At 34.9% G+C, this 15,185-nt stretch overlaps 3 protein-coding genes and 1 long non-coding RNA gene across 5 annotated transcripts; 1 reads left to right on the top strand and 3 right to left on the bottom strand.

The window, feature by feature from the left end:
• Positions 1 to 4,482: 4,482 nt before the first annotated feature.
• LOC116405284 lies at positions 4,483 to 5,224 on the bottom strand. The gene is made up of 2 exons (XR_004218437.1): positions 4,992 to 5,224; positions 4,483 to 4,666 (listed from the first exon to the last, which is right to left on the bottom strand). It is a non-coding gene; the product is annotated as an uncharacterized LOC116405284 (long non-coding RNA).
• Positions 5,225 to 6,293: 1,069 nt separating this feature from the next.
• On the bottom strand, positions 6,294 to 9,797 carry LOC101204057 (dnaJ homolog subfamily B member 9). Of its 2 annotated transcripts, XM_011658841.2 has the most exons (5): positions 9,339 to 9,797; positions 8,476 to 8,632; positions 7,443 to 7,475; positions 7,192 to 7,286; positions 6,294 to 6,925 (listed from the first exon to the last, which is right to left on the bottom strand). In XM_011658841.2, exons 1-5 carry the CDS (start codon positions 9,669 to 9,671, stop codon positions 6,689 to 6,691), a joined length of 855 nt encoding a protein of 284 aa, XP_011657143.1. In that variant the 5' UTR covers positions 9,672 to 9,797; the 3' UTR covers positions 6,294 to 6,688. The 2 variants fall into 2 exon arrangements, with proteins under 2 accessions (XP_011657143.1, XP_011657144.1); XM_011658842.2 differs by lacking the exon at positions 7,443 to 7,475.
• Positions 9,798 to 9,813: 16 nt separating this feature from the next.
• LOC101206147 (pentatricopeptide repeat-containing protein At5g59600) lies at positions 9,814 to 11,750 on the top strand. The gene has a single exon (XM_004143082.3). The coding sequence runs from the start codon at positions 9,904 to 9,906 to the stop codon at positions 11,545 to 11,547; it is 1,644 nt and encodes a 547-aa protein (XP_004143130.1). The 5' UTR covers positions 9,814 to 9,903; the 3' UTR covers positions 11,548 to 11,750.
• Positions 11,751 to 11,813: 63 nt separating this feature from the next.
• LOC101203812 (transcription factor PCL1) lies at positions 11,814 to 13,233 on the bottom strand. Its single transcript, XM_004143158.3, has one exon. It carries the CDS (start codon positions 12,808 to 12,810, stop codon positions 11,917 to 11,919), a length of 894 nt encoding a protein of 297 aa, XP_004143206.1. The 5' UTR covers positions 12,811 to 13,233; the 3' UTR covers positions 11,814 to 11,916.
• Between the last annotated feature and the right edge of the window lie 1,952 nt (positions 13,234 to 15,185).

Raw genomic sequence — 15,185 nt, 5'->3', positions numbered from 1 at the left:
TAAGAAATCAAATTATATTCTTTTTAGAAAATCAAATTATATTCTTTTAGGAAATCATTGAAATTTAGGAAGAAAAATCAAATTATCTTCGTCCTAGGAAATCATCTTGAGAAGAAAATTATTCATATTTAGGAAGAAAATTCAAATTATCTTCATTTTAAAAAGTCATTTGAAGAAAAAATTATTGATATTTGGAATAAAAATTATTTTATAAAAATAATTGGGGGCACAACCACTACAGAACCATAATTTAGTAAAAAGAAAGCATTATTTAATATATATTGTAATCTAACATTTCAAAATTAATATTAAAATACAAAAATCGAGAATGTGAAGGGGACACATGTCTCTGTCACGATCGCAACCTTTTAACCTCAGGACGAGCGATTGTGCGGCACTTGTTCGACCTAGTCAACAAGTTAGTCAATCAAAATTCGAAAAATCGCGGACAAACTCATGATACGATTCAACCTCCCGTCACGTTTTTTTTTTTTTAGAAAATGGTTTAGAAATAGTGAAAAAAAATAATTTCATTGAAATCGTTGTTAAAACAAGAATTGAAATCTGTCAATTGCAACGAAAAACTTAAATTGCAAATAGTGCAATAAGGCTTGGGTAGGGTTTCAACTACTATACCTCCCCTATAGTGCATTTTGAACTTTTTAAGCGCTCTAGTAGACTTGCATATGAAAAAATCGAAACATCACACTATATATTTATTACATGAAAAGGAAACTAACTAGCTAAACTAAACATAAGACATAAGGATAAGATAAATTTGGGGTATTTGAGCATATGACTATAGACAAACATCGCCCTAGACAAGTATGCTCGTTACTGTAACGCTCCAAAAATAAGACAATTTTTAAATTGGATTATCTTGGTTAAATTATTAATGATAGAAATATTTTGGAGTGAATTGAGTTTTGGTGAGAATTATATGTCTCGGGAGATTAGGATTAATTAAATATTTATGGAAAGAATATTTGAGTAATTGTTATATTTTGAAATTTAGTTATACTTTGATAAAAGTTGAATGATGTAGATAATTAAATTTGGTGAGATTTAAGGATATTGGTTGTTTAGGAAATGTTGAAATAATTATATTATCCCCATAATATAATTATTAAAGAGAAATAATTATATTACGAAGATAATATAATTATTAAAGAGAAATAATCGTAAATAATTAGTATTTTGAGGAAAAGAAAAATAATTATTTTGAAAAGATATTGTATTTTGAGAATTTAGAGGAGATAATTTGATTGCCTTATCAAAGAGAGAGAGAAATTAATTGGATTGGAAAGAGAAAAAGGAAAAGAGGAGTTATTTGGGGAAAATAGATAATATTATTATTGTATATATTTAATAGAGGTTCTCACGTGCCTTTACCATTCACATTTCCTCTCTACAAAGAATCCCTAGGAGCAGACGCCGTCGCCCCACTCCTCTAGCCTTCGTCGCGTGCAGCATTTCGGTGAGAGCGTCTCAGTTCGTCCCAAAGTCGAAGTGTCACGATCGCGTAGCCAACCATTCGATTCCCTCCAGCCGCGTCGACTTGTTGTTGCGTTTAGACCGTCGAACGACCTTTGTCTTCCTCCGTGCACTTCTCCTCCGTCGTCGATCGTCTCTCTTTGTACAGAAGTCCACGACGCTGATCGTTCCCCATCTCGACAGCCGCACATAACCCACGCAGCCGAGCCCCTCTTCAAGTTGCACGCGTCAGCCGCGTTTTAGACCCGAGCTGCTACAACCTTCACATAGTCGTTCCCCCCATCAAGTCGCACGTCTCCAAGCTGCGCGAGTGCAAGTGTTCGAGCCGGTTCCTTTTCGCGAGCCGTGCGCCCGAGTCGACTGCCTTTGTCGAGTCGTTCCCTGTTTTGAGACACTACTTGGTGAGAATTGCTTACTTTTGATTGGATATGGTACTTCCAGTATTTATCTATTTTGTCCCAACCAAGTTAAGTTGTGGATTTTAAGATGAGATATTTTGCTTGAACGTTTGGTAAATTTTAATTGGGAATTTGAGTTGTGAAATTCTCCGAACTAAGGTCGAATTGGATTTCAACCTCATTCGTTGGATTGGCTTATTGGAAAGTTTGACCGCAGCCATGATTAAATTTTGTGTAGCTAATATCTAGGTAAGAGATTTTTCTATTGGATCCCCATGTTAAAATTGCATGTATATTTTGTATCATGTATTAATGTAGTTAAGGGAAAACATGTATGATTGAGATGTTATGATAGATTGCTTACATTAAAATTACATGATACATTGTATTTGAGGTATGCTATGATTAAACATGATATGATAGAGTTATGTTTGACTAAGTTACAGTATTTATGATGTGACATATTTATATAGACTATAATATTATGTTAGGTTTATCGGGAGCAAAATGTTTAGACAGTACCTTCCTACAAGACTCTAACAGAAATTTAACAAATATTTAGCGGGAATAATAGTGGGTTCCTTATTGACTATAAATTATACTCATACTACAAGAAAAGTGGTCTACATCGTTATTTACAATCATAGAAGCGGGAGTCATGGAAAGTCATTCCATGATAGTTTTCTAAAACGGTTGCAATAAGTTTTTGCATGACAGAAAAATAAATGTCGTTAATTACTATTTTATGACAACAAATATCTGTCATATTTTATATTATGACATTTTTTAAATTTCAAGGATATGTCAATTGTGACATTTTTTTTAGAAATTAAATGTCATTGTTTTGCTATTGACGACATTTTTTTCCTGCAGGGCAATTGTGACAGTTTTTCTTATGAAAATGTCATTGTTTTAATATTGATGACAATTATTTTCAGTCAAATATAGTGCAATCATGACAGTTTTTCTGAAAATTTAAATGTCATTGTTTCGCTATTGACGACATATGTACGTTATAATACACTTTGTAATATTCATACATTTTCAATCAAGTTTTTACAATTTACAAGTACATAATAATTTCAGCCCTTAATCAAAACCATTGTAAAGAGCATAAAAATACATATAACAAGATTTTCTCAAAAGCATAAACGACCAACCGGTAAGCCTTCATCTTTGAAAATTTTCTTTGAAAGGAAACTCTTGAAGTTGTAGACTTTGAACCTCTGGGTTGGTTTAACTATCACTACTCTTATAGAAAATTTCAACATTGAGCCTTAACTATCACTACATGCATCAATAACACTACATGCATGACAAGGTTACAAAAGAGCTACCTTAGTATCACATATATAAGAATTATTTTTTAGTGTAATCTATCTCTTATAATGTTGGTGTTTCTATGAAAAAGATTTCCAATCTTGATGAAGTCACCCACCAAGATCTTGTTGTAAAAGTCACTCACCATAGGGTTGGTTTTGTGGCCTTGTTGCTATCATGTTAACTTTCTCATTTTGCTTTGCACTCAAAAATCATACTGTGGCAAGTATGTAACCTAACTAAGCTTGAAACAATCGAATGGGTTTGTTCTCCCTTATTCCATTCATCTATTAATGACATTGCTCTTATTATAAAAATAAAAATAAATAAATAAATAAGCTTTTGTCTTCATTGTTGTCTTTGAATTTTCAAAGTCTTGATTTTTTTTTTTTTGTAGCTTGGACAGTTTGGTTTGCTGTTTTTGGTTCCTCTATTTATTTCTTAGGCTCTTGTATTTTTTTTGTTCTATTGTTTCTTTGGGTGTTTTACTTATTTTGTCCCCTTTCAGAGATTCTATCATTGAACATTATTTTTCTTTCTTGTCACCAACCAATGAAAAGTTAGAAAAAATGAAAGAGCATGCATATGAATAAGAATTTTAAGTGTTACATGCATAAATTCATATTAACATGAGAACAGATGGTAAGTATAAATAAATTCAATCATATAGTAATATCTATCTATCTCTATATATATATGACCAAAGAGTTATATACAACATAAATTTTATTCTACAAGCATAGTCTACACTATCAGTCAAACCTTCCCAATCATGAAAATATGAAGAAAAACTACCTGTAAAATGTATTTCCAAATTTACATATTAAGGGTTGCAAGCCGATGAAAAAAAGAAAAATAAAGTTTTGAAACTTTCCAATATAAGTCTAACAACATTCGATGGTCATGGAGTTCAATAACATAATAATGAAACTTATCCACTTTCTAAGAGGAGTAGGACCATTATTGCATACCGACTTCCAACACCAATAAAAAGAAATAGAATTCACAATTGCTTAAATTGATGGTTTATTAGAGCTTCCTATAAATCAAGATAAGTTCATTAGTAACATAAAGAGTTCATTTCTTCCTCATAGTGAAAATTCTTTGTCATAGTGAAAACGTTCATAACTTTTTTTAATCTTTCAATCATTAGTAAATTAAGAGTAACCAAATTACAATAATTTAGTAATGAGTTAGAAAAAAGTACTTGTGTTCAAGTTTATATATATAGTTTGTTTATGCTATAAATATCATGCCATTACGATAGAACTCAATAGCAACCATAAACAAAAGATCAATAGAAAAATCAAGTGTACTCAAATTCACTTGGAAAATTCATAGACAAACAAAAAGACCTTACACACCATCAAAGTTAAAATCTCACATTTCATTTTTCATTCTTTTTTCTCAAAGCTTCAGCCCATAGCCATGAAATCTCCCTTGACCTTGATTTCCTAATTAGAACAAACAAAAATCAATTAAAAATCAACCAAATGCTTCATTGAGGCATTTCATCAAACACATTGTAAGCTACCAAAATGTTCATCACATAGCCAACCATAAAGAAAAAATGTAGATTCAAATTAGAAAAATGAACGTAAACAACAATATTGAATATGATGGTAGACAAAACAAAAACATATCTTCTATAAAAGCAAAACTATGAGGATGTTTTTCATAAAAAGAACCATCAATATATCATATTGTGGGTAAAATAAAAGCATTTGAAGTTAATATATTATATAAATACAAAAAATAGAAATAATAGCTGAGATTCACCCGTGCAAGGGGTGTTGGGTGGTGGCGTCGGCTGAAGGAGAGAAAGAGGGGGATTTCAGGCGAGTCATTGACGAAAAGTCTCGTTGTTTCCAGCGTGCGTGAGAGAAGGAGAGATGGTTACCGAAAGGGAGGAAAAATCCAAAAGGAGGGGCGACTCATGGATCTTCCACTAAGAAGAAGAAAAAAAGATGAAGAAGAGATGAAGAAGAAGAGAAGAGGAGGAGGAGGAGGTAGAGAAAGGGTTTTGGAGATGTTTTATTTTAATAAATAAATTGTTTAATGTTTTTAGAATTAGGAAAAAAATCTGATTTTAATAAACTTTGGATTTAAAATATATTTTATTTTAATAAATTAAATAAACTATTTTTGTATCTTTTATGACATCAAATAACTGTCCCGGAAAGTGAAATTCGAAAAATTTCGTCTTTTTCCGTCAAAAATACGGTTTTTTAGCTTTTGTGACAGTTTTTTCTTTTCTCCTTTTAATTTGGGATGTATACAACTGTCATAGTAGTAGTGTCACCATTTCTCTATATTTAGTTTTACCGGCTAAGTTGACGAATGACAAGAAGAGACCGTGGAAGAGACCGTGGTTCACCATAGAGGGACAATATATTATTTTATTCCGCATGTACTGTTTTCAGTATTCAATTTTCATAAGATTATTTCAAAACTCAAGTTTTCTCCTAGAAATTTCTTTTATTTTAAATAGGGCCCGGCCCGACTAGTATTTTACCTAATATTTATTTATTATTTTCTTCACACATTTTATTTACTATTGATTTTAAATGAATACTTGAAATGTTTTCATTTATTTTAAACAAAACTTTTATTTATTTTATTACATAGGGCTCGACTAGGTTTGAATATGAAAAAACCGAAACATCACACTATAGATTTATTACATGAAAAGGAAAGCAATTACGTAAACTAAACATAAGACATAAAGATAAGATAAGTCTGAGTATTTGAACATACAACCATAGGCAAATATCGCCCTGGACAAAGTATGCTCACTACACCCCAACCCCTTAATCCCTCGTATATATATGTTCATTTATTTGATATAAGTGGAAATATTTTTTACTCTAGGGTTTATGTATTGTGATATACACAAATTTTGATATGTTGGGATTTCAGACTATATAGAATTTATGTATACTTTATGTTTGTAATTAAATTGAAAAAACAGGTTCCTGAGGTAGCGTTGTTAGATTTAGAACAAGAATTAAGAACAAATTGTATTTAGTAAAAAGGAAGGCTAAGGATGAAATTTAAACAAATTTCTAGGTCTAAGGAAGGTTAACAAGGCAATGAAGAAACTTTTGATCAAGAGTAAAATGTAGATCCAATTTTTTTTTGTTCTTACTGTAATGTTATGGACTAAAAAATAGAATTTCAAATATGTTACACAACAAAATGATACCTACAACCAGAAAGTTCATACTCATTTTAACACCTCTATGAGCAGTAGCAGCATTAAAAGAGAGTTTATGGCCAAACATTTGCCAATTTCAACCAAATTATATGAGATTCCAATGGCATCATAGGAGAATTGGAAAAGGCCATATATACTTTGTCGAGAGTTACCTCCTCCCAGGTCCACTAAGATGAGCTTTCAGAATCAGACCCAATTTAATGTTCTCTTGACAGAAAAATATGGTTGAAAGGCAGCCATTCTGCATTGCATTTCCATGCTACAACCCCAATTCCCTCTTCAACTTCAAAAGTGTGGCTTCTATCTCGTCGATATCATCCTCGATACTACTTCCCTTGCTGGTTTGACTTCGACCATCGTTTCTCATGCTATCAGCATTGGAAGTTCTAAAAGAATCTGTCTTATCTGATGCTTTGTTGTTATTTGATTCAGCTTCTGAATCATCGATTATGTTGAGTTCTTTCTCAAGAAATTCCACAAATTCCTCTCCAATTTCCTGAAATACGTAAATACACATTTAAACAACTCATGCAAAGGCTTCATTTTGCAATTCAAAATTCAGACCGAATGATCCCTTTCTACAATTAAATAGACTAAAATGAACATTCCAAAGTAAAATTATCAATATAAACCAAAGTAGACATTTTGAAAGTGCGACAAACAAAGTGAACCACAGCCAAGAGTACAGGAACCGAGTATCTAAATGATTAAACCCATTCTTTTGATATGTTATTTAAATTTCTAACTAAATCAATGTCTCACCCCCAGTTCTTCCCAAAGGCTCTTCGGCGTCCCTTGTGAAGAAACACTGGCCTCCCAATTTCGAAATTCCTCTTGAAGATCCTTAAAGAAGTCCCCTGTTAAGAAAAAAAAAAAAACAGCTTTTAGCTACAAATTCCAACTTATTTTACAAGCAATACAAAGGAGAAAATAAAAGATGTTTAGCCAGTTCTTAAATCAAGCAGATTGATAACTAGCGTCTGCATTAATCATGTCAGAGAGAACAAATCTACCTACTGCTATTTGAACATCCTTGAAAAAATTACCTGCAGCATAACGGAAGCGGTCTTAAATAGAAGAAATGAACAAGACTAAAAGAGAGATCAACAACAGAAAAATGGGACTAAATCCATTCAATAGATTAACATGCTCAAGGAAGAGCTTTCCATAGTGTATTCCGTAGAAAAGGAAGCTTTGATAAAGGTAACTGAGAATTCTAAAATCTTGTGAAAGAGTGTAGAAACTAAAAAGTATCATCCAAATTAGTAATGAGCAGAATAGATGAATAGCATTTTGTTAAGTTGAATTTCACATTAACGAAGAAATTAAAAAATTTCACCCAGCAAGCAAAATTTTATGCACAAATACTTCAAGATAAAATTTGGTGCACAAATACGCCCCAATTCAAGATCTTTTCTAGTTACACAAGAAACAAGCGTTCCACCTATACTCAGCGCCCAAGAATTAAAATGATCGGCTGGTTAGTATTTTAGAGACAGTCTGAAACTACAAGCTTAGTCACAATCAGTACAATAGCCTTCCAAAGAAGAGAAAGCAAACTTGAAGTGAGTGGTCTTTTTTTTTCTCATAATATTTTAAAAGCATACTTTAAAATGAAGTCGGAACATGAATTGTTTTTTAAAAATACATTTAATGTTAGTAAATTTTAACTTTTTAATTAATAACAAAGAACACCCCCTTTAATTTAATAATTGAAAAAAGCCCATGGCTAAGGGTTTTACAAAGGTGTGAGCCTTCTTCTGTGTGTCTGGCCTTTCAATGTGAGGCACTGACCTGCACCGTAGCGCCTGGAAGGACTATTTAAAACACCGTGCCAGCTCTAAAGCTCTCACCTTATAGACACCATTTTAGGAACTTTTTTCATTCTTTAGTCACTTATTTACAGACAATAAATATGGTCTAGCAAGTAGAGAAGAATTTAATCGGAAAACTCCAGAGTTCAGACAACAATATGCTCTACCATACATAAAAACGATCATTACAGAAATGATAAAAGTGAATAGCAAAAGAGCCTAAAGAGATTACCTAGTCCGTAAAATGTTTCTTCATCTTGGCTACGTTGGGCAGATGAATATGAAAAATCAGATCCATGATTCCCATAATCATATTTCCTTCGAGATTCAGAATTCAGCAATGTGTTGTATGCATGTTTAATACGCATAAATTTCTCCTGTGCATTAGGCTACAAAATTAACCAAAAAACAAAGAGATTGGTTAATGAACATTTCACCCAATTTCAGGTAAAACATTAAAAAGCAACCTCAAAATAATTACTAAAAGAACTCATCAGATAGAGATGTCTGTCAAAGCTAAAACATCCACTACATTAAATATATATATATAACAGAAGCATAACCCGACTAGACTAGACGTGCGAGCTTGGAATCTGTACCACCGAGTCTGTCTTCCTTCCAAGTTAAATGGGTACTTTTATAGACTTTATTAATTAGTCTCTTCGTGGACCAATTTCCATCTTTTGGAAACAATAGAAAATTTGAAGTTGCACTCGTTTTAAGATAACAAGCATGGAGGAAAAAGAACCGAGTTACGACCATACTTGAACAGATATGTTCTACAGGTTGTACAACAGTATCTTTAAGTTCTAAAATAACAAGAACTGAGTTCGCTAAATGCGAGGTAAAAAAAATCATTGAATCATCTTAGTTAATTAGACTTTCCCCACAAACTAAAGATAGTAGATCAGATTCCACAACTTATTGATCATTTTTTTAAAAAACAGAAATCCCTATCTCAGTAGCTTGAAACTTTCTCCTGCAATTCCCTACGTAGATTAGTTTATCAAGAAACTTAACTTCCAAACTCCAACCAGATTACAAAAGAGACCCAGAAAAGCAAATTAAGAAATAGGGCAGAAATTCCCCGATTACCTCTTTATTAACATCGGGATGATACTTCAGAGCCAGTTTCCGATAAGCCCTTTTGATTTCATTTGGAGTTGCGGTTGGAGAAACACCAAGCACTTCGTACGGTGACTCTCTCCGACTCGCTTTCACAAGCGTCACAAAGCTCTTCCTACGATACGTCAAGTAACTTGATTCAAAGCTCTGAGGTGCCAACAGCGGGTAACTGAAGAACCGGCGATTGGATATTGAAGATTTTAGTTGATTTCGACAAAAGAAAATATAAGGATAAGAAACAGATCTTGAAATGGCGTCAGAGATAATGTAAGGGAAATTTTGCGGTATAGCCAATTCGAGCATGTTCGAGAACTAATCGGCGACTCAATTCTCTCTCTCGGTTTGTTTCTCTTCTCATTTTACTTTGAGGTTCCTATTGAGGCATTTGGCTTTCGGATTTGGTTTTGTCTTTCTTTCTCTTCATGCGATGCCGTGTCACTTTTTTGCGTTGGATTAAATAGTTTTTCTATACAAAATTACTCATTTACCGTAACTTCATAAATCCCACTTCTTCTTCTTCCACCGGGAATTTGGGATGCTCTCTCTTACCGGCGGCGCTGTATTTCTTCGAGCTCCAAACAGATTTCCGGCCATCCTTCGTGGGTTTTGTTCCTCGTCCGATGGATATATTGAACTCATCGAGACGTGTGGACGCAATCGAGATTTGAACTTCGGGAGGTCACTTCATGCTCGATTGATCATCGATGGATCAGCCCGTTTGACACATTTTGCTGCGAAGTTCATAGCCTTCTACGCCGCATGTGGCAAAATCAAGGATGCACGGATATTGTTCGACAAAATTCCCCGAACAAATCCTCGCCGGTGGATTGTTTTGATTGGGGCTTATTCTCGTTGTGGGTATTACCCAGAAGCTTTGAGTGTATTTTGTGAGCTGCAGAGAGGAGGATTAAGACCTAGCGAGTACATCATTCCCAGTGTCTTGAAAGCTTGTGGTCATCTCTCCGAGAAAACTACTGGGAGAAAACTCCATACCTTAATCCTCAAAAACTCCCTTGAATCTGATGCTTATGTCTGCAGTGCGTTGATAGATATGTATGCGAAAAGTGGAGAGGTTGAGAAAGCTCGGCGAGTGTTTGAATCAATGGCTGGGAAGGATTTGGTGGCATTGAATGCGATGGTTTCAGGGTATGCCCACCATGGATTAGCTGAGGAAGCTTTGAATCTGGTGGAGGAGATGCAAGTATTGGGTATAAAACCCAACCTGGTGACTTGGAACACTTTGGTTACAGGTTTTTCTCAGATTGGTGAGGAAGAAATGGTTCGTGAGCTTTTCAAAGAGATGGAAGCCAATGGGATAGAACCAGATGTAGTATCTTGGACATCTGTGATATCTGGGTTTGTACAAAACTTTAGAAATGAGGAGGCTTTTGATACATTTAGAAGGATGTTGAATGCTGGGTTTCATCCAACTTCTGCTACAATCAGTAGTCTCTTGCCTGCTTGTGCATCGGTTGGAAACGGGCGATGCGGGAAGGAAATCCATGGACATTCTCTGGCTCTTGGAGTTGAAAAGGATGTGTATGTGAGGACTGCATTGGTTGATATGTATGCAAAATGTGGATATTTTTATGAAGCAAAGATATTATTTTGGAGGATGTCTGAAAGGAATTCAGCTACTTGGAACTCCATGATTTTTGGGTATGCAAATCATGGATATTGCAATGAAGCAATAGAGCTTTTCCATCAAATGAAGGACGATGATGAGAAGAAACTTGATCATCTAACATTTACAGCAATTCTTACTGCTTGTGCTCATGCTGGGCTGGTTGATTTGGGAAGAAGTTTGTTCCAGTTGATGCAAAGTAAATATGGTATTGTTCCTAGAGTCGAGCATTATGCCTGTATGGTTGACGTGTTCGGTCGAGCAGGGAAGTTGGCCGAGGCTTATGATTTGATCAAGACAATGCCAGTCAAGCCTGATTTATACGTATGGGGAGCTTTGTTAGGTGCTTGTAGGAAGCATGGAGAAATAGAACTAGCTGAGGAAGCAGCCAAACATTTATCAGAATTGGAACCTGGAAGTGTTGGGAACAGTTTGTTATTGTCTGATATATATGCTAATGCAGGGAGTTGGGGACATGTTGTGAAGCTGAAGAAGATGATGAAGAAGAGAAAGATGAAGAAATTTCCTGGGTGCAGTTGGATAGAGACAGCTTAGCAAAACCTTTCTTCAAAACAACAAAGATGAAAAAAAAATATCTATAATGGCTGCAAGCTGCCAAGTTCTTCCAGTTGTTTCAGGGGGTTGTCAAAATGATTCTCTCAACAGAATTTCATTCATTAGAGATAACCCAATAAACAAAATCTAATGTACTCAAAATTTTCATTCAAGATTCTAATTACTAATGCTTCACTTTGTAATTCCAGCCAAAAAGATAGAGAGAAAGAGAAAAGGAGAGAGTTAAAAGAATGCTCCATTCAAGATCCAGATGAAATCTTCTCTAACTTCATTTATCATTTCGAGTTTGGATTAAGAACACAATAAAAGGCCAAATCCAAATCGAACCCTACTTGTCAGTTGTCAATTCTATAAATCATGCTGCCCTTTCGTGCTACACGAATGAGTAGGTACATTGGTTAGGTTAACCATTGGCATGGCGGTTTGACTAAGACCATGGCCGTGAGCTCCCATACCATAAAACATCATAGGCATCATCGGAGATGGCATATAAGTCACTGGAAAAGTAGCCGGAAAATAGTCGTTTCCGTGTGAATCGGCGGCACCGGGAGAAGAATCGTGAGCATTCTGCGTTACGGGCATCGGAACAAGAGCTTCATCAGTTGTTGAAGAAATCTGCGTCCTCTTCAAGTAAAGTCGATACTTCTGAAGATGACTAGCAACATTTTCACGAGTCAATCCCTCCACATTCATCATTTGCATAATAGCTTTGGGAGCTGCGTCTTTAAGCCCTAGGTGAGAAACCACATCCACGAACCGTTTGTGTAATTGTGGAGTCCACGCGAGCCTAGGTCGCTTCAAGGTTCGAGCCAATGCTGCATCCTCAATCAAACTCTCCGCTCGAGGTGCTAAATTCGTCTCCTCAACACAATCAACCCTCCTCAATTTCCGCGAATCAGATCCCAAATCATCTGGATTTATCCCCTCGTCTGATTCAACCATCACAACGTCTTCCCTCCGCGTCTGATCGTACTTAAACTCAAAACTCCTGTATCCTTCTGACTGTCCATCACGAATATTCAATATCGTCATCTTCGATGCCGAATTAACATCTAATATACTCCGATGAGGTTCCATCAAAATCCTAAACGCGGAAGCGAGTTCCTGCGATATTAACGATTGAGAAAGAGGGGTTAATTTCTCAACATCCGGCAGCCCATCCTCCCATAGAAGAACTCTTTCATCCTCATTTCTACAACCATTACCACCGCCGAATTGGAATTCCCTCTTCTTCTTCTCCATAAGAAATTGATTCTTGTTCTTCGATTCCTCAACCAAATCGAGTGTTATTAGAGTAGCTTATTGGAATCTTGGATTCAAAAAGTAAGGTTGGTTCGATCCGTGGTAAGATTTTTCGTTTCGAAGAATGTGTTTGGAAGATCAGAGAAAACGGGAACAATGTCTCATAGGAAGGAGAAGGTTGGGAATCGGGAATCGGGACTAGGGACTCGGATAGTGGCAATTCGGCAAGATATTTTTGGTACGCTGAAATATCGCTCTCTTTTCATTATCTAAGTCTACTTGCTAGAATTTAGTACTACACTGTACTCGCTACCAGTGGTAGAGACGTGGTCTTAGTGGATCCTAGCCGTTCCTGATTCCGTGTTAAGAGATTACAATGGGAGGTGATCGCCTGATCAACTGACACCTGGAGCTGGCACTTTATGTTCTGCCTTTGCATTGGTTGAGGAGCATGCTCAACTATATTTTCAAGGCTATTATGGTCATTTTCTTCAAACGTTATTGGGTCGTCACTATTTTTTGGAAACTGGCCCAATTCGGCATCATTCATATCGGGCCACTACCAAACCTTTTCGCTCTTTGATGGATGCCAAATTGACCGGGAAGATGACTCACATCTGCTGGGTGGACAATTAAATCCGAGTATCTTGTTCTAATCCTCCCACATGACGCGAGGAACTCAATATCATCCAATGCATTCTTATCAACATAATCATATTCAATCATCTTCCAAATCTTAGTACCTCTTTGATACGCAAATAAAACATAAAGATTCATATTCAATGGCCGCAACACACACACACCACTCTTGTACTCCGATTTCATCATAATCTATCTCAATTAAAACAATTAACATTTTTCAATATCAATTTTAATCAACCCCAACCATACTTTTTTTGGATTATAATTCATTATTTTGGATTATAATATTTTCTGGACCTTCCATTTTAATCTTTATATTTTCCATTATTGTAAATAAATCTTACAACTAAAATTAGTCATTTACACAACTTCAGACCATGCAAACCAAAATGTTAGTTTAACCACAGCTTGAATTATTATTATTATTTTATTATTATAAATCCTTTTTAAATTTAAGTTTTTTAAAAAATATAACAAAAACGCAAAAAAATTTACATACAACAATTTTAAAACAAGTTAAAAACTCACACAACAAAAATAAGACACTCGTATAATATAATCTAAAATATCATTTAGATATTGATTCACATTGTTTATCTAAACAATCGTTTGAGTCTATCATTATCTAACTGAAATAGACAATGATAGTGGTCTATCTCTATCTATCTTGGATAAACAATTAATTATTTAGATATTGGTACAAGATAGATATTGTACAAAATCTAAATGATCTTGGTAGGTATTGGTATTAGTAAACAATCGTTTATATCTTGGTGACGATCTTTAAGATCTATCACTTATTTATTTGGAATATAAATAATAGTGATCATTTAGATTTTGGTATGCATTGAAAAAAAAATGAGAGATAATGAAGAAGGAATAAATTCTGGAGGAAGAGAACAAGAAACCGCGAATAAGAAAAGTGAGAATATAAAGGAATGGTAACGATATGAAGATGTACAATAATTCAATACTCCATGTGTAAATGATAGGTGGATTCTATGTTAGATATAACAAAATGAGTTAAATTAGTTATAAATATGGTAAAAAAAAAAAGGAAAATTATTTAGCAACATTTGTAAAAGTAGAAAAAATAAAACTTAGGAGGATAGAGTCATCGTAACCATTCTTTTTTATAGCCCTATAATATAAGTAATTACTTTTCATATCTGTCATGTAATTTTTCTTTATTAAAATTGGACTATAATTTTCTATGACAAATTAAAATTTTGTTTTATTTTGTTTTTTAATTTTATTGTTTAAAACAATGTTCGAAATTTGGAAGGGAAGAGATTGAGAAGGCTTTATAGAGCCTTCACGACGACGAAACGACGTCGTGGATCTGGACAGCGAGGATGCGTTTGCTACTGAATCAGTGAGAGAGAAAGGTAAAGCGGATGAGCCATGGCTTCCACTACATTCATTTCTCTATCTCTACCAATTTCCCTCTCCTCTTCCAACCTTCTTCCTACTCTCCGTTCTTCCTCATCCCCCCGTTCCCTTTCTCCACCGCTCTCTTTTCCCGCCCAACACTTCCCCTTCTCAATCCTCTCCGCCAAAATCGTCAAAAACAACTCTCAATTTCGAGGATCCATGCCGCCACATCTCAACAAACTTTACCCTCAGATTCCGCCGCACTGCTGGCCGCCGAGAAATCGCAGGAGATAGTAGGATCCACCAATGACGACGGCGTCTCCACGATAATCTCTGTTCTTCTCTTTACTGCTTTCATC

This window comes from Cucumis sativus, chromosome 7 (genome assembly GCF_000004075.3).
Source record: "Cucumis sativus cultivar 9930 chromosome 7, Cucumber_9930_V3, whole genome shotgun sequence".
Taxonomy (NCBI): domain Eukaryota; kingdom Viridiplantae; phylum Streptophyta; class Magnoliopsida; order Cucurbitales; family Cucurbitaceae; genus Cucumis; species Cucumis sativus.
The sequence above is the reverse complement of the archived record's forward strand: the minus strand, read 5'-3'. Positions and strand labels throughout refer to the sequence as shown.